General features: G+C 31.6%; 2 protein-coding genes across 2 annotated transcripts; one reads left to right on the top strand and one right to left on the bottom strand.

Annotated features, from left to right (window-relative positions):
- The first annotated feature begins 258 nt into the window (after window positions 1-258).
- On the top strand, window positions 259-6,565 carry LOC131844278 (protein lifeguard 4-like). Its single transcript, XM_059193114.1, has 5 exons — window positions 259-465; window positions 3,606-3,769; window positions 4,682-4,787; window positions 5,487-5,638; window positions 6,159-6,565. The coding sequence occupies exons 1-5, from the start codon at window positions 400-402 to the stop codon at window positions 6,409-6,411; spliced, it is 741 nt and encodes a 246-aa protein (XP_059049097.1). The 5' UTR covers window positions 259-399; the 3' UTR covers window positions 6,412-6,565.
- Window positions 6,566-9,521: 2,956 nt separating this feature from the next.
- On the bottom strand, window positions 9,522-17,895 carry LOC131844268 (uncharacterized). Its single transcript, XM_059193104.1, has 9 exons — window positions 17,615-17,895; window positions 17,337-17,502; window positions 16,692-16,881; window positions 15,259-15,613; window positions 14,333-14,409; window positions 13,929-14,048; window positions 13,073-13,184; window positions 12,122-12,293; window positions 9,522-10,966 (listed from the first exon to the last, which is right to left on the bottom strand). The coding sequence occupies exons 1-9, from the start codon at window positions 17,823-17,825 to the stop codon at window positions 10,756-10,758; spliced, it is 1,614 nt and encodes a 537-aa protein (XP_059049087.1). The 5' UTR covers window positions 17,826-17,895; the 3' UTR covers window positions 9,522-10,755.
- Between the last annotated feature and the right edge of the window lie 595 nt (window positions 17,896-18,490).

Here is an 18,490-nt window from a genome sequence, read left to right as displayed (position 1 = left end):
AGGTGTTATTATTAGAATCTTTTTTTTTCATGGTCAAAATATGCTACATGCTTAACGACAAATAAATATGCTAAACACCGTAAAAAAATGCCAAATTTAGTATAAAATATGATAAATTGGCAACACTGAGACAAATTGTAGAATTTGTAGAGTATAGATTAATGAATAAATTTATTTCATTAATACTTTTACTGGTTTGGAATCATAGTTCTTTAAGTTCAATGATGCTATTCACGACTTATAATAGTAAAGAGTTTCCCTAGTGTTCTCTGTGCAACTGTTGCAATATACACGTCACGAATGGAATGACCATTGATAAAAAATATAAAATATTTCTATATTTATATTTACTACTTTGATTTTGCAACTAAATACGGTAAACAAGAAGCAAAAGAAATAATGGCTTCGATACCGTTAATGTACGCGCAGGAGGACTGTGAACTTGGTGGAAAAGAAACAATTGAGGTAACAGGATAATTATTTTTAAATGATTCTTTTCAATATATGAGTTGGTGAATGTAAATACGTGACGCTCCGTCCTTCACTTTCTGAATATGTCAACAATGAATTAATTTTATAAGTGACTATTTATATTATCTTATTTGTTTAGAATAAGAACAATGTAGGTTTACATATCATTAATTTGATAAGAGTTTCACACGTAAATTTAAATTCTTATCAATTCCTTTAAACTTCAGATCTTACCACATAAAACATATTCTAGTGTCGTTCAAGCTTTATCCGCGTGGAATTTAACTTTATTTTTATAAAATAAAAGATTTTTCTAAAATGAAAGTAGCTTAAGTTACTCCTTATTACATCATCTACCTGCCAAAAAAAGTCCCGTCAAAATCGGTCCAACGGTTTCAGAGATTAGCCGGAACAAACAGACGGACAGACAAAAATTGTAAAAAATGTTATATTGGCGTATGTACCGTATTTATATTCATATGCATGTAGTAAAAAACAGTTATTTCAATATTACAAATAGACACTCCATTTCTATTTATAAGTATAGGATGTATCTTGAAATTCATGCATAGGTACAAGAGATACTGAATGGTTTTTCAAGTACCTTCAGAAGTTATGGATTTGCTTAATTTTGTTTATGGTCTAGATATAGATCATAGCCTCAATGAATATGTCATCTCATAGGAATTTTATGACTCCATTCCCAAATGACTAAGTTTAAATTACAGTATTTTAGTTAACACTATTGGCTAGATGATATTGTAATATGGGTTTTACTAACGAATACTGTTTGTGTGTAATAACAATTGTGGTAGCTTGTACGCGGTGAATATTGTTGTGTAGATACACATATACTTGCTTGATAGACAAACACACATGCAATATTTAAATACCAGCTACTGTTAGACGAGTTAAAGTGTGAGTATAAATAACAGTTAAAATCAAATTTATATGCGGTATACATTGGTTGTCATCGTAGATTATAATGTACCATTATGTTTTTCCTTATGAGGCATGCTAAATTTAAAATTATTTAAGGATTATTTCATTACACAAAATGTTGGTCATGAGAGTAATTCTGAATACATATAATTATGATTATCACATTATTATTAATTTTAAAACTTGTTTACGGAGTTGAAACTTTTGTTGAGTAATCAATTAATTAGTTTATTTGTCAATTATCCTTGTGTTCCTTTATATCATCTGGTATTTTAACATTAATGTTTATAAACATATGTGTCATATAAACATATGTATAATAGTGGGTACATACTATTATACTTTGTTAATAAAGTGTATTAATTTAGTAGGTGCAATATATCCTTGACATTGCTTGTATTATAAAGTTATACAAGCTACATACCGCGTTTTATTTCATAACTAGCCACCCACCCCGGCTTCGTACGGGTGTACATGTCTTAAACATATAACATAAACCTTGCTCTTGAATCACTCTCTATATTAAAAAAAACCGCTACAAAATTCGTTGGTAGTTTTAAAGATTTAAGCATACATAGGGACTGACAAACAGCGACAGCGACGTTATTTTATATTATGTAATAATAATAATAATAATGATGATACTATATATATATTAAAGGCTATTATTAGTGGCAACATAGTGTAAAAGTACTAAAATGGACATAAAAGCTGTAAAATTCGATGAGTTTAATTCTCAAATGGACAATAGGGACATACACTATTGAAACGGGACAAATTATGCTATCAAGACGTAGTGGATACTATGTTATTATTGGAAACTGCGGGGCGAGATGGACGCATGATTCAAGTGTCTACTGGCACCGCGACCGCAGCGGACGACACAACCACGCCCGGTCTCTCTCGCGGGCCCGGCGACACGTCATTTTTGAGTTCAGAACCGATGGATAGAGACGCTGTCCAGTCAAGAGCATCCGTTCGTTTTTGCTATCAATATGGTAAGCGGCACAATAGACAATGCAGATTTTTAAATGCCATTTGCAGCTACTGTAAGATGAAGGGCCATAGATTTGCATTAGTAAAAAAAAAGTGCAATCCCATCTAAACATAAGGAAACATGGACGCGGCTTATAATTTTTATGGCTATACGGCTATATATTTTTTCATACCTCATAAAGCTACTTTATTGGAACCTTTACACCGTTTGGTGGATACACCGCAGAAATGGCATTGGACTGAACGGGAACAAAAGTCATTTGAGACGGCAAAGCGATTATTGACATTTTATTTAACGTTGGTACATTATGACGTAACTAAACCTACTTACTTGTGATAGCAGCGGTGTAGGAGCTGCATTGTCACATGTAACAGATAATACTGAATTTCATTCTAGAATGCCCATCCCTATGAGCGACGTTGTTCGTGGTGTTCACAGCTTGACAAAGAAGCTGCTTTAATTATGTTTGGCATAAAAAAGTTACATAACTATCTAACAGGAAGACAATTCTGTATAATAACAGATCACAAGCCATTGCTTGGAATATTTGATCCGAAGAAGACAATGCGTAATATGACTTCACCACGATTGACTAGAATTGTCATAGTTTGTTATATTCACAGTGTAATGGAACTTTACTACCACAATAATTCACAGTCAAGTATTTTGGCAGAACCTTAACCTTAGGAGGAATCCCATTAAGGCGAAAAGAGTCCAACATAATAAGTTGCGTCAAATGAACTGGCTAATAGGTAGACAATCCTCCTTAAGTCTTGAAAACAAAACAATTATATACAAATGTATTATTAAAGGATGGTATTATACAGTACAGTATGGACTTACGGAGTTGAAGTATGGCTTCCCAATCGAATATCGAAATCCTATAGAGATTCTAGAATGATGCTCTAAAAATTATCACAAATTCACCATGGTTTACAAGGAATGATGAAGTACACAAGTACATCGAGGTCTCAACTATTGAGGAGGAAGCCTTAAAGCTTCTAGATACTGGTGATGATGTGATTATGATGAGGGAATGTCTGGCCAAAATATAAACAATAAAAGTTTTTGGCGTCAATGGACGACATATCCCAAAAAATAATAATTAAATATCAATACATCTGATTATAGCCAGAAGGTTGATTGTAGATGCTAAAAGAAAAGAAAAAAGTGTCAGTGTATTTTTAATTTACAGGATGATTTTGCATACCGCAATAATGTGATGAATGCAGACAAGGATATTCGTCTCGCATTCATCCGGAAGGTGTATGGGCTGCTCACAATCCAATTGCTAGCTACATTTGCAATTGCAGCCACATTTACTCTTGTAGAACCTGTCCAGGCTTTTATTCATAAAAAGTAAGTTTAATTATGTACAATATTTAACAGAGGTAGACTGTATCAACAACAAAGTCAATGGTGTGCCCTGTTTTTTTTTCTAATGGATGATAATGAAATGGTGCACCAACCTGCGCTAAAGGTTTATGCTGGCGGAGTACCAGTGGAGGATGATAAGATGGGCATGAGGTCAGGTCAGTAAGCGCATAATGACAAATTCACATGTAATTCATTATGATGTTCAAGTCGGCAAATTCACGACAAATTCACGTGTACGGTGATGATTTCCAAGGGGAAGCGCGTCATCGTCAACCTGCCATGGTACATTGTTAGCAATGGGATTGTAAGTCCACATTACTAACAATCACTTTCCCGCCTGCATTTCAATCTTGCCTATGTCAGACACAAAGTAACTCGCTCTTTAAGCTGTGTTCAAGTCAGTATGGTTCAGATTAGGCGATGAAATTTTGGGATAAGACGTAAGACATCTTAGTCTTCTGCAATGGCATACATGAGTGTTATCACATGTGTCACATGGTAATATGATGTCCATAGTGTTGTTCATGTGTATGGACGAACATTACCATCTAGGTTAGCCTGTTTGCCATTCCAAATACATAAAAAAAATATCACTATCAGTATCAATTATCTCAACTGATAGGGGTTTAGCAAATCTATGGTATGTAAATTAGATATTCATAAGACCCAAAGATTAGTCATGATGACTTGCTGTTGTCCAGTGACTCAGAGTAAAGTCTGGATACCATCTCAATTAGGTCGGCAGACAGGAGTATGATTTGTTTTGTTCCAATTAGTTTACAAACAAAAAAGTTATAAGGGGTACTAACTTGCGGGCTTAACCAGTATGTCTATGAATATTTAGCGGAGTTGCATCCAAAAACCTTTAAATGAAAATACAATTTTGACTTCCAGTGACTGGCTGGTGTTCATTGCTTTCATCATGAGCATGGTCACGTTGTTGGCATTGATTGTAAAAAGACGAGACACCCCCGCAAATCTCTATCTGTTGGCAGCGTTCGTAAGTAACTTAGAATTATACTTGATTGCCACCATTTTGGTGATATTTTTTTATACCACTCAGTATTTAATTTTTAATGATAGGATGTTAGTGCACCTGCTTGCCTAGTGTATTGTATACGCTCAGGGGCGGATCGTAAGTTCGTTGAGTCCTGGGCTAAAACTACTCAGGGGCTAACCTAATTATATTACTATGTTAAAAAAAACTAAAATAATACACGAACCAAAAACAAGCGACGAGGAATTTCCCGTTCCGTTTGATAGATGGACACATGTTAAGTTGATTAATCTCAGTGTTGCCAACCTTATGATTGGTATTTTTATATTAAATATATCGACTATTGTTTTCAATGCTTAATTGCTAGCAATGTGAATATTACTGATCATTATCAATATAACTCTCTCCACACCTGAGTTGTGTTGTTTGGTAGATCACTGCACAGATAATCTCTGGTAAACAATTCAACCTCTCTAACTTATGTTACACACAAGATATAGAAATCCTCGGAACCTGTGACGACGCTTCGTGAAGTCTGTGAAGATGGCAGACGGCTTCAGCGCTTCTGGTAGGAGCTTAGCTGGCTACTTTAGCAGCTTTACTAACTTTACTTTAGTGTAGAACCGAACTACAGGGGTTATAGCCCAGATGAAAGGCTAAATGCGGAGAATAGAGTCCAATTTACATTTACTTGTATTACAGACTATAGTTCAAGCATACACAATCGGCGTGGTGGTCTCGTTTTACAATACAGTGGTGGTGTTGCAAGCACTCGGCCTAACATTCACTGTTGTCTTTGCTCTTACGCTGTACACACTTAACACTAAAAGGGACTTCTCTTTTGTTGGATATGGGTAAGCATTATTTAATTGTCCTGTTATTGTGGTTTTGGTAATTCCAGTACACACACACACAGTAGGTAGCTCATTGAGTGAATCATTAAATATAAACAATGATTCTGTTATAATGAAGTATGGCAGTGAATCATTCAATATAAACAACGATTGTGGAAGATTGTAAGAATAACTACGGACTTCATAATTTATTATATTATGTTACACAGGGCTTTTCGGTGAAAGTTGTTCAACAATCATGGATACTGTTCCTCCCCATCACGACTTTATTCACTTACAGGTGTATACGAAATTTATATATTTGCACGTTTTTACTGATTTTAAAAGAGATAATCGTTTGCTCTTTAATACTTCTTTGCTCTTTTGTTATCATTTATTATTTCAATACATCTCAATTTAAGCGAACTAGTTGAAGCCTAAAGGGGTCTCTAGTTTCCAATGACGTCATATTAGTTTTTAATGCATTTTTTACTGCTAAAAGTTTGGCCAGATATTGTAGTGTTAATAATTTTAATTACAGTCTCGTGGCCGGCCTCTGCGTCTTGATCATTGGAGGTTTGATTCAGATCTTCCTCCAGAGCTCCGTCTTCGAAATAGCGTTATCCTTCGTGGGAGTCGTACTTTTCAGTTTGTTCCTTATCTTCGACACCCAGCAGATGATGACCACGCTCTCCCCGGAGGAGTATATCCTGGCCACTATTAATTTGTATATGGATATTCTGAACCTATTCTTATACATTCTGCGACTTCTAAATGAACTCAACAGAAACTAGAGCATAGTGAATTAGATGGTAGATTAAAATCTCGCATTAGGGGCTATCAGTAAATTAATTTACATGAATTTTTGACCTTTGTCATGTTCCTGTCATAGCTGGTTACATTTCAGACTCCCCCTCCCTAGTGTGACTTAATATATTTTGCAATTTTACACTATTAAACTAAACCCGTCAACAAACTGAAGTTTTTAATTTTGTAATATACTATATTAGCTACTACCTCCGACCGCAAACTCCGTTATGCCTCAAAATTGAATATGTCAAAGGTTTTTTGAAGTTTAATTACGCAATAAATTTCTGAACAAACGCACGCTGTTTGACAGGTCTCAGTAATATGTATGGGAAAATAGAATTGTTTTTACTACTTTACACGCAATTTTATCCCCGTTTAAATCTTCCCTGGACTTCAATTAATATTTAGACTAAATTTAGCTAAATCGGTACAGCCGTTCTCGAGTTTTAGCGAGACTAATAAACAGCAATTAATTTTTATATATACAGATAGATTGAAATGACGGTAAGAAATTTTGGGTTCCTCGCCATCTTGTCTCACTTGGTCAACGTCCTTTCCCCTCAATATGTGACGTAAGGTTTAAAATTTTTGGATGGCCTCTTATTTGTAACATGTCATTGCAGATTTAGCTCATGCGAGATAATTTGGTAGTAAATCACATGCACTTGTTTTAATATATTTATAACAGACAGATATTGGTTATTTTGTTAGTGTCCAATGATTTCCAAATATGCTACCGCCATATCTTCAGCCGAAGATTCGTGTTACGTTGTCACTGAAAAAACTGTTCCTATTCACTGCATATTAAAAGATATATTCGTATATAGATAGAAAATAAAGAGTATTTTTCAACAACGTTTGTACATGAATTGAACATTGTAAAGTATAATTTTTTTGCGCTTTGGTGTCATTTTTTTTATATGAGGAACTCGAGTAGATATAACACTATTATATATTTTTTATAATGATATATGAATATCTTTATGGAACCAGAATAACATTATACGGCGAAGAATTTTGATAATATATCTTCGAGGTCTCTTAGCAGACAATGTGGCCACAGCTTTTAATTCAGTTATGAACCTAATAAAAAATGTTGTAAGATATCAACTTAATTATGTCAAAATGAACTATTGAATTTTATTACTAATTTATTTATTCATAGTATTTTTATTACTAATTATTAATACAGTTAGATTTTTATGTCAGTATTTTATTTTATCCATTCCACGGTTTTGCGGAATATAAAGTTCGATATTTCTTTTTACTATTGTAGAGTTCTTAAAGTTTTTTTTTAGTTTTATGATTACTACACAAGAACTGGTTTTAATAGTTTTCCTATCTATGATATCATAGAAATATCTTTTCTTGTGTTATATTTATTGGAATAAAATTTGTTTCAATATCACCAATTCGATTTTTATTGTACTAAAGTGCAATCTATTAAGTACATATTTTATGAGCAGCTAGTAATTCCTAACGCATTTCTAATAGATTTCGATGCTAATTGCATATATTAATGTTTTGCATGTATATATTATTTTGACTAAAGAATGAATAATAAGGCTGTGAAATAATGTATGTATATACATATATACTTAAAATATTTTTATATACATATATAAAAAACATATAGACTATTTCTGTTTATGGTTGTCATCAGTTGTTTCTCGTGGTTGCCCTTGTTTACAGATGGCAAACCTACTTCTGTTTCAGAAGTGCATGAGGATAACTCATTCAAACTTCACGTCCAAAATAGTGGACATTTTTATATATTATTATTGTTTTTAAATATTGTGTAATTAATATCCATTATAATACAAAATAAAAGTTTTGTTGTATTGCGAAACGAAGTAAAACCAGAGTAATGTCAAAATCTAGACTGAAGAATCTAGAGTGAGGTCAAAATCTAGACTGAATTACACAAGGTGCAATAAATTGTTTTAAAATAGGTTTTGTTGTAAATTATTAATTTTATAGTATATTATTCACAAAAGGAAAGCAGTGTGAATAGTCAGGCAGTAACTTCAAGCGGAAACTATATTCATATTTATAAGTGTCTATCGAAAAACCTATTTGTATTTTACTATTGTAATAAATTATGACTACATTATTATCAATAGTATATATACATATATACAGATTATGCTATTTTTACTGTACATTACAAGATTTCTCTGTAATAGGCACGTAAATATTTATGTTAGTTGCATATAATACAACAATTTTGTTTTATAATTAAATGTATTACAGCTTCAATATTCATTCGTGTGTTAATATTATTAATAATAATTGTTATTCAACGTCTAAAGACACAAATCACTTGTAAAAATTATCAGATAAAAATTTATGTTGAATTTATGCATTTTTATTTTATGGTCATAAAAGTATTTTCCCAAGGTTTATTATAGACAAATACCAAAATGCTCCCCAAGCTGAAAATATGGTACAAAAAGTTGCAGAGAATAGTCCAGTAAATTGTAGAAACATTTGTATTCATCAGCATGGTCGTAAGTATTGTTCTGGGTGCTTTCTATTAATATGTATTTACTAAAACTGTACATACTTTGTACGGCATTGAAAATACCTACATCGTTACTATTTTTTAAATCAATCAAAGATAAAAGAACCTAATTCCGAAACCAACCCCTGGGTTCCTCGAGGCCTGCAGCAATTCTATTCTATCAACATGATATTGTTTGATTTAATTATAAAAAAACGTTTACTTGGGTTGCACAAAACGCAACAATATATTTTACACATTCATACAATAATCATATTTTATAACGATATTTACATCGAATTATGAGATTGACAATTTACAAAATGATTATGAATGGCCTGATATACCTAATAATCATTGTATATTGTACAAGGGGGGCTAAAATTATCACTTTCGACCATCGTCTTAAAATTACCGGTACAATAAACTTGGATACATTTTTATGTATAGATTTAAAATGGGCTATAGCATTATATTAATCAGATATTCTCAAGAGGTGAAATTTCGCTACCTGGCATGCTAAAGCGATATGTATGCAATTCAAATAAATCCATAGAATCTGTAAATAAACCGATGAAGAGAGAGGTTCACAAACTGTACACTTGAATTAAAACTATAAATTTGAATGGAATTGTGTTGTGTAATGTACACTAACATTTGTTCACTGTAAATTATTAATATAGTTAGAAGGGTTTTAACACGAATAATTAAATTAAATTTAAATAATAAGTATTTATTCAGTGCTACGTATTGAGCAATTTATGAACTAATAACTCAATTGCTAAAATTCATATCAAGTAGTTTATATTTATTTTTCCTTAATTTTGATCGAAAACTGATAATAAATTAAATGAATTGCAAACATAAATAATTTGAGGAGAATATAAAACTAACAAGTATTTTAAAATCGTTGTTATAAATTATTACATGTCCATGTATGTTGTTTTCTTACTAAAACACCAATCAGTATATTATTATTTAAATCATTAATAGCCCGAAATCATAAAAATGTAAATTCTCGGAGTTTAGAAAGATTATATTTCATGCGTCATAGTAATGATGTATTTCATATACTTTGGTAAACGAACGAACTTGTATTTGTAGTAACATTACGTCATCTCTGGCGCATCTTGCGTCAACTATTCTCAACTGTACATGAAATTAATCATAATATGATTCTCGTAAAATGGCTATTTAATTCTCATAAATTTTAAAGGTTGCGGTAAAAAAATATCTAAGTTAAAGCTATACGTAATTCAGTTAAAAGACTATAGAAGACACTTGAGCTTTAAACCGGTTACCAAAACATCTTGAACCAAGATGCCACAGCCATCATCCATTACAAATGATTCAGGTAAGTCACAATAACCGGATATTTTACCTTAGTGTCAAATATCATTGAATAGTTAATTTCTGCTTTCAAAATATATATATACCGTGTTTTTTTTTAATTATTATTGCATACATTGACGCTTAAGCGTATTTGGATGCATTTGACGGCCTCGGTGGTCTAGCGGTTTAGCACATCGCCTTACTTCCGATGGTCGCGGGTTCGACTCCTTGCAAAGCACAAACATTTGTATTCATGAGTAAGATTGTTTGTATCGGCCTGGGTGTTTTCTATGTATAATATACGTATTTACGAAAAAAAATATTTTTCCATGTATTTTATTAGTTATCTAGTACCCATAACACTAGTTTTAGGTAGTTTGACTTGGGACTAGATGGCGCAGTGTGAATTGTTCTGAGATTATTATTATTATATTTGAAGCTATTTATTTACATAACCCAGTCCAGTAATGTAGTATAGGCAAACGTTAATCCGTTATTGATCAGTGAATATGCTTTCCAAGGGTTCATCCTCCATAGGTGCTGGTGGATCCTCTGATCTGGTGGACTCGCTTGTAGTTGTATGGTGTATTTCCTCGTGTATGTTCAGGTAGTACACATCAGAAAATGTGTCATTGCAAACTTTACACCTCAACAAATCTGCTGCGCTATCTTCATTATTTTCTTCTGAATTCTCAGGTTTGGACCTGAAATTTTATATTTATCTATATATTAATATATAAACATGAAGAGTTTGTTTGTATGAACGCGGTAATCTATGGTAATACGTGGCGCGTAAATGTGTGTGTAAGTGAAAAAAAATAATCGTTGATTAGCTTTCAAATTTTTTGGTTTGTTAGTCAGTACTCTATAGATACACTAAGCTGAGGTTCGTCAACGCGCATGATACACCTGGGGGCGTAACTTCGTTCGCAACGATTTTCGTATGTAACGTAGTGAAAATGACGTCAATAATGCGATTATATTGACGCCATTTGACGCTGTCAACTAGCATTGCAACGTAACGCAACTTTACATATCGATAAAAAATATTTCTATCGAATGTCGATTTAGTAACCTCGTTGCAATGTTACGTTAGAAATGACAGCGCGGTTTTTACATTATGAGAAACAATTTAGAAGGTGTTTCTTTTGGTTACCTTTAAAATATCAGTCTTGTTTATCTTGTTTTGGTAATTTTCAGTCACATATATTTTTATTATATTAAATATTACGTAGCGTATTGTATTGACATATTATTTTACTATATTGTTGGTCCATTAATAAAAAAAATGTTGTATCAACTCGTTTAATATAAAATTAGGGTTGTTTATGATATTAATATAATTAAAAAACTATTTCAATGAATACGGTGCTCTGTGAACGGAATACGAACGTTTATGATGCTCTGTGATTTGTTTAAAGTAAATAAATTTATTTGTTTAAAGTTTTTACAACTATGTACAAATTTAAAAAGATGTGCCCATATCATTTTAAATTTATATGGATATTTAATTTGTAGGTTAGATTAATATTGTTAATGATTATAAATAGTTTGTACTTTTATATTCAAAATTATTAACCTTATTTTTTCATCAGAATAGAATAGACTTTCTTTATTTTATTTTATTAAATGTCTATCTATTGATGCTATATTGATTACATCAGATGCTTGATCGTCGTCGTATAAAAGGAGTGTATACTTTATTATTACTACGTACTGTGTAATAAACATAGCCAAAAAAGTATCTGTGTATTTATATCAGTTGTCTAGAACCCACAAAACAAGCTCTGCTTACCGTGGGACTACATGGCGCTGTGCTAATTGTCCAGGGATATTTATTTGTTATCCTAGTTGCTTACCTAATAACATCCTTCAACATTAAAGGTTTCTTGGTTTCAGTAGTGATAGATTTACACTTCTTTCTATGTTTCGCTAATAGACTGAAACTATCGAATTTGGAGTTGCAGCCGTAACACACGTGTTTGTTGTGACATGTTTCATGCACTATGAGATCGGTTGAAGTCTGGAAATCTGCAGGAGAGTTATGAAATTCATTAAGAGTATTCACTACCAAAGACTTGCTAGATGAGAATTATATACTAAGGTGGACTTTGTAAAAATATTGTCTCCATGGGGTTACTTCCATATTTTGAAAGCCCTATGCACCATATCATCTGTGTCATATGAAATCTGTGTTTTGGTCTTGAGGGCTGAGAAAGTACAGGAGCTATAGGAATACTTCCATATTGGCAGGTGTTTCAGACATAGAGCACTGTGATCTACCGAGATCTATTGTGCTGACAGTATAATCTGACGAGTCACCAGTGGAGGATGATATGCTGATAAAGTCAACCCAGAGAAATCATCATGGACAGAAATTAATAAAAAATATTTGACTTCTGTGGAAGTCTACCTGACATGATCATCAGGTATACCTCCACAGAAGTCATCCATAATAATGTAATCAACATTATTAGCAATATGACTATTACTAACAAACCTTTTTGTATAAAATTCTTATTATTGTATAGTTTCAGGGAAATCTCAGCAAGGAGTTGCATAGTGTTATTATACAAAAACATGGATTCAAGGACTGCATATGTCATGTTCCAAGAGTTAATAGACTGAATGTTACATAAAGTGAATGAATAATAAACGCGCACGTGACGCCCCTAGTTTTTAGGCGTCTATAGGCTACGGTAACCATTTACCATCAATAGGCTGTATACTTGGTTATATATTTTTGGTAAAAAAATATATAATTAAATTTAATTAATAACATTATAAACATTTAAATCGGAAAAACTTACTTCTCTGACATATTGTGCAGTGGTGGCTATTATTGTGCTTCTTTTTAGGTGATGAAGTTATGCTATTCTTCCTTTTTACAGTCTTGTAGGAATGTTGGGTAATTACATGCACCTGTAAAGGAGACAGGTATGATTATTATTACTAATATAATAATTTCACATTGCAATACTCTAATATTATATTGGAAATAGATTGAAGTATATAAGATTTTTGACTGTAATTTAAATTTTAATTAAATGCAATATTGAATTTATACAACCAAACTGACAGTGTTACATTAGTCCAGTTTTCTGGCTCTCCAGGGTTACCCCTCAGATCACCCTCTATCCCAACCAAAAGGAGATCAACATTGCAATGGCCTGAGCAAGTTCGCCCATACTAAAGTTGTTACCATCAGGAGTTGGCCTTAAACTGCTCTATAAGTCCTTCTGCAAGTTTGGAGTGCCCTCAGTTCTCATCCCTATTTTCGTCCGGCGACGCTTTAAAGGCCAGCTATAGCCAATAGCATTGGAATAGTTCACAGTATACTCAAATTTTTAGCATCCCCTATGGTATAAAATTTTGATTTTAAACGAGCTTGCAGCTCACCTGATGGTAAGTGAGAATACGCAACACAAAGGGAAATTGTAAGTGCATTATATTTGTAAGTACCAGCCTTTTAAGAAGGAATAAGTTTTTAAAAATTTCAATCTTGTATCTTGTTTATTCTTAAAAATGCACAGTGGTAGACGTCCATCATTAAGTGATTTAGTTTGATTTATATTTCTTGGTATATGATTTTAGTAGACTCCAACATTAGTTTCAAAGATGTACTACTATTCACTCAGTAGTTAAACTGTTTAAGAAAGTTCATACCTTCAATCCAGATAAACTGTGGAAAGACTTTGTGCACAGCATACATTCTAATGGTAGATCAGTACAATCCTGGCGTAGTTCTTCATCATCACTCACAGGTTCTTCTTTTATTGGTTCCAACTGTAAAATCAAGGTGCTTATAAATTTGTGATTTACGTATATATTAACATAATATATACCCAATGTCATTTTAAATAATGTACCTGTGAAAGAACTTTTGATATTGTCAGTTACCAACATTAATTTTTATTAAAGTATTTGTTGCAACCTTTTAATTAGCTCATAACAAACCTGCTCTCATTATTTAATATGAAAATAAAATGTAGCAAACATTTCATTCCATGTTGCTACAAAAATATATATCAATAAATAATTGAAGGAAAGGTTTACTGTAAGACACTTACTGTTCCATATTCTTCATTATCGTGAAATCCATTTGGTATTGATGAATGTACTACTTTATTTTGTGTTGGGATTATTCCTGTAAATTCAAAAATAGTTGTAATGTGTATAATATAAGAGACATGAAATAAGAATATAAATAAAGTATACAATAAATTACAGGTATGCAGCCTGTTACCTATTCCAATTAGAATTTACGTATTTACATACATATAATGTAATCATTGTTATATAACAATAATTATGAGTGTGATTGTTTTTAATAAATCAAAAATGTTGATTATATATAGTCTACTTAAGTATAAGTAAACTACAATATAAGCATTCTCATTAAAACGTGATTCACAAGCCGAAATGTGTTTTATCCATAATATATGTAATAAAAAAGAAACATTATTATTAAAATGGATTGCTCTTGAATAGCGTAACCAAACAAGGTAGATTGTACATACAAAGTAGAGGTCACTGTCACCAAAGTCAATACTTTACTATTCTTATTATTATTTTCTCTCTTTGTAGATTATTGGTTATAATTTATAGACAATATTAGGACGACAGTACAAGAGATGGTCTGATGACCTTAGAAAGATTGCCGGCCCACTGTGGCTCTGATTGAAGAAAACATGGAAAACGCTGGCCTTTGTGTCTAAAGGTCATGGTGACTCTGACTGATGTGCAGAATTAGAAGTAACATAAAACATATATATAACTAATATTTTATATTTTAAACTTTTAATTTAATTTTAAACTTTTAATTTAATTTTCTGTTAGATTGTATAAATTGGTGTCAATTAATAAAAGCATTGAAAAAACAAATAGCCAATAATATTTGGCAGGCTATTGCTCTGACAAAACCATGATTATATGCTTTAAATGTCATCTTTTGTACTGTGATTTTGAGCAAATAAATTATTATTGGTATACTTACCATTGACAATAATTTCTGAAGGTTTTGTCTCCATTATTTCTTCAGGCTCAATCTTGATATCCAAATTAAAATAATCAGTATAACTTTCCCCAAAACCATTGGAATCTGGATGTTCCTCTTCAGACAGTACTTCCCGTTTGATTTCTACATGTGTTGTTTCATAGATGTTTTCATTAACATTTTTGTCTAATTGTATAGGTTTAGGCCATATTTGATTTGCATTCATATTTAATAAATGTCTTTGTCTAAGTATGCAATCACTGTTGCGTACCATTGCAGCGAACATACATGCCTCTCGGAGTCTATCGTAACAAGTTTGACATATCACTGTGGAATGTGTGTCTGATTCTGATACCTGTAAGTGATGATTTTTCATCATTATATATATATATATATATATATATAAAATGAGGTTTTGCTACATCTGATCACTTAGATCTTTTATAATATATAATGAATTTTAATGCTGTTTTAGCAATAGATATAGTGATTCAATAGAACAGTTTATATGTATAAAACGTGTATTAATTAGTAGCCGAAACATGTACATGTATAACTCATGCAAAACTGACTGTATGAGTACTAGTTAAATATAAAGTCTATATTTAAAAGTAGCCTGGTTTTAACAGATTCTATGATTACTAAAACAATACAATGAATTTAAAGGCATTGTGTATTCATAAATAATTTAATTGACTACATATATAATGACAATTATTCATAGTCATAATCATAATCTCAGGACACTTCACACAGCGCCATCTAAACCCAAGTTAAGTTAGCTAAAGCTTGTGTTATGGGTACTATGTGAATTATTTAAAATTTACATAGGTGATGTGTAAAAAGTCAATCTATATGGGTGCCTCTGTCTCCTAGTTCAGCAGTTAGCAGATAGTTTAAAAAATTAAAAAATTTAATTAGTATCTTGTAGTCACTGAAAAATCTTATTTCTCACATAGCCACTCTCATTTTTTTTATTGTTAATTACATATATTATTTTTTAAATGTTTTTAGTGTACAATAATTTGAAAGATTTATTTCAATTAAAGTGCCAAGGTGTGATCATTCGTACCCAATGTATAAATTTACTTTAGTTGTGGATTAACCCACCGGTCAGCATGGCGTCCTTGTAACTTGTTAGAGAATATTTGAACTGTGTCACTTATATATACTAACTGCTACAAGATAAGTAAAATTTGTAGCACCCTACAGTTAGAGGAGATAGTGACACATCATATATTTTGTAGGTAGTTGTATGAAGAACATTTGTAGCGCAATATAACGCCTGGGGACTATAACAGCATATAGCATAATGTGTTTCAGTTGCATTTTTCAAATCATTCAGGAGTACAATATTTACTTATATATAATAATTTGTATTAACGTTTGATTAAGTATTATAACATATATAATACTTATAAGATGTGTAATACCTGAATGTGCGTTATTTTAGCCAAATCTTCCGCTGGCGTCTCTTCCATGGTTTCTAATTTTGGATTCCAAGCGTCGAATAAATTGATAATAATTGCACCAGCTCCAAAAACTTGAAGACAACAGCGGCACTCAGAATTTTCCTCAATTTTCATGGCGACATTTGGTTCACTAACTTCATCAATATTCATGCTTTTAAAAATAAATATCGTCTTATTGTATTATCACATAATTTCATTTATAAAATCAAATAAAAAATATAAAAAAATAGGCATTTCGAATATTTTAATTGTCACAGATTAATCTATTAAAACAACAAAAATGACATTCTGACATGACAGTTCTTAAGGCAGTTTATATATCGTTTTATGCGAATTACGATTTATAATTGTCTAAAATTGCATATTACAACATCATTAAGGATACTCTTTGTTGTTAATGTTATGTTAATTTTATATGCTAGCTTTATATTACGTATCCATGACTTTGAAGTATAGGTAAAATAAGCACCTATGTAATATGAAGAAGTATTTTTTGAAGTGAAGTATATTTTGGTTTGGCTTATGTTCGGATTTTAAAATATTCTTTTCAAACATTAACGAAGGATATATTAATTAAAGTAGTTTGCTAATAAGATTTTTACTCACCCTATCTTTGTAATTGAAAAGTTATTGCTACTCTGTGTTGGTTCTGAGCATCGATCTGTGATTGTTTGTTCAAGAGGCACATGTATATTTATATTATTCTTTCTCTCAGGAAGTTTAATACTTGGAACTGCAGTTTTTTTCAATCGTCTTCTAACTTTCAAAGGACCTGAGAAGAATTCTTTAATTTTTACAATTTTGTAGTGGTTAAATTACGCGGAATTTGACATATTGCAAGGCATAATTATGCACTGTTTGTTAGGTAATGGAACATTAATTACCTGGAAAATAGTCCTTATGGGTAAAATGTGCTGAGCAAACGTGCATATAAACTGATGCAGGTTGGTCCAATTTCAGAACATTTTCCCAAAGTTTTTTACGGTTACTATTGGTAGGGAAAAGGTGAAAACTTAAACCATCCTTCATTGAATTACGACACTGAGGTACACAGCAGTACGTAGATCTTTTCCTTTTCTTTTTAATTTTATTCATTTTAATAATTTACTAACAGATTCTAATCCTCAAATCGAATAGTAAACCCCTTTAATTAACGAATACTACACTTTTCTGCAATCTGTCTGTCATAAGTTAGTTCCAACTATTACCGCTAGGGAATCTAAAATTGACAATGCATGTATACACTGTGATGCTATTTTTTTGCCAGTATAGTGATTATTTACTCAAAGCTTAGTCAGTCAGTCAGTAAGTCACTCAAAAGTGCCTAAGCTTTTCAAATAATGTCTTGTCAGCTATTCAGAAAATTAATTTTATATTTGGATAACTGACTTAAGTTTATAAATATAACAATAGATAAAATTTATACATGTATAATAAGGATAATAAAAATGTGGAACTAACCTGTGTGGAAAAATCCTAAAAGAATCTATGGAAACAACGACGACGGTTTAGATGTCACTCACAATATTTTCGGAATGATAGAAAAGTTATATTCCAAGGTACTCTGAGATATTTAAAAAATTAATTAAATTGTTGCACATTAATTTGGAAATTGGCAATTTAAAGTAAAATTTTGGAGGAATACCAATATCATGATTATATACTGAGTAAACAATCTCTACGACGTCATTTATGACAATAAACTATATATTGATTGTTTATGGACAAATAATCAACTCTTGAAATAGCTTGATCTTATG

The sequence above is a fragment of the Achroia grisella genome, unplaced genomic scaffold, assembly GCF_030625045.1.
Source record: "Achroia grisella isolate CSIRO2021 unplaced genomic scaffold, CSIRO_AGI_Agris_v1 utg402, whole genome shotgun sequence".
Taxonomy (NCBI): Eukaryota; Metazoa; Arthropoda; class Insecta; order Lepidoptera; family Pyralidae; genus Achroia; species Achroia grisella.
Note: the sequence above shows the minus strand (reverse complement) of the source record. Positions and strands in the feature narration are given on the sequence as shown.

Bases quoted from the DNA above. Each gene is read 5' to 3' on its own strand.
- LOC131844278 (XM_059193114.1), top strand. From the start codon at position 400: ATGGCTTCGATACCGTTAATGTACGCGCAGGAGGACTGTGAACTTGGT. The intron at 466-3,605 runs GTAACAGGATAA...TTTAATTTACAG, and splicing joins GTGGAAAAGAAACAATTGAG to GATGATTTTGCATACCGCAA. The intron at 3,770-4,681 runs GTAAGTTTAATT...TTTGACTTCCAG, and splicing joins CAGGCTTTTATTCATAAAAA to TGACTGGCTGGTGTTCATTG.
- LOC131844268 (XM_059193104.1), bottom strand. From the start codon at position 17,825: ATGAATAAAATTAAAAAGAAAAGGAAAAGATCTACGTACTGCTGTGTA. The intron at 12,294-13,072 runs GTAAGTTTTTCC...ACTCTCCTGCAG, and splicing joins CTGCACAATATGTCAGAGAA to ATTTCCAGACTTCAACCGAT. The intron at 10,967-12,121 runs GTAAGCAACTAG...ATAAAATTTCAG, and splicing joins ATGTTGAAGGATGTTATTAG to GTCCAAACCTGAGAATTCAG.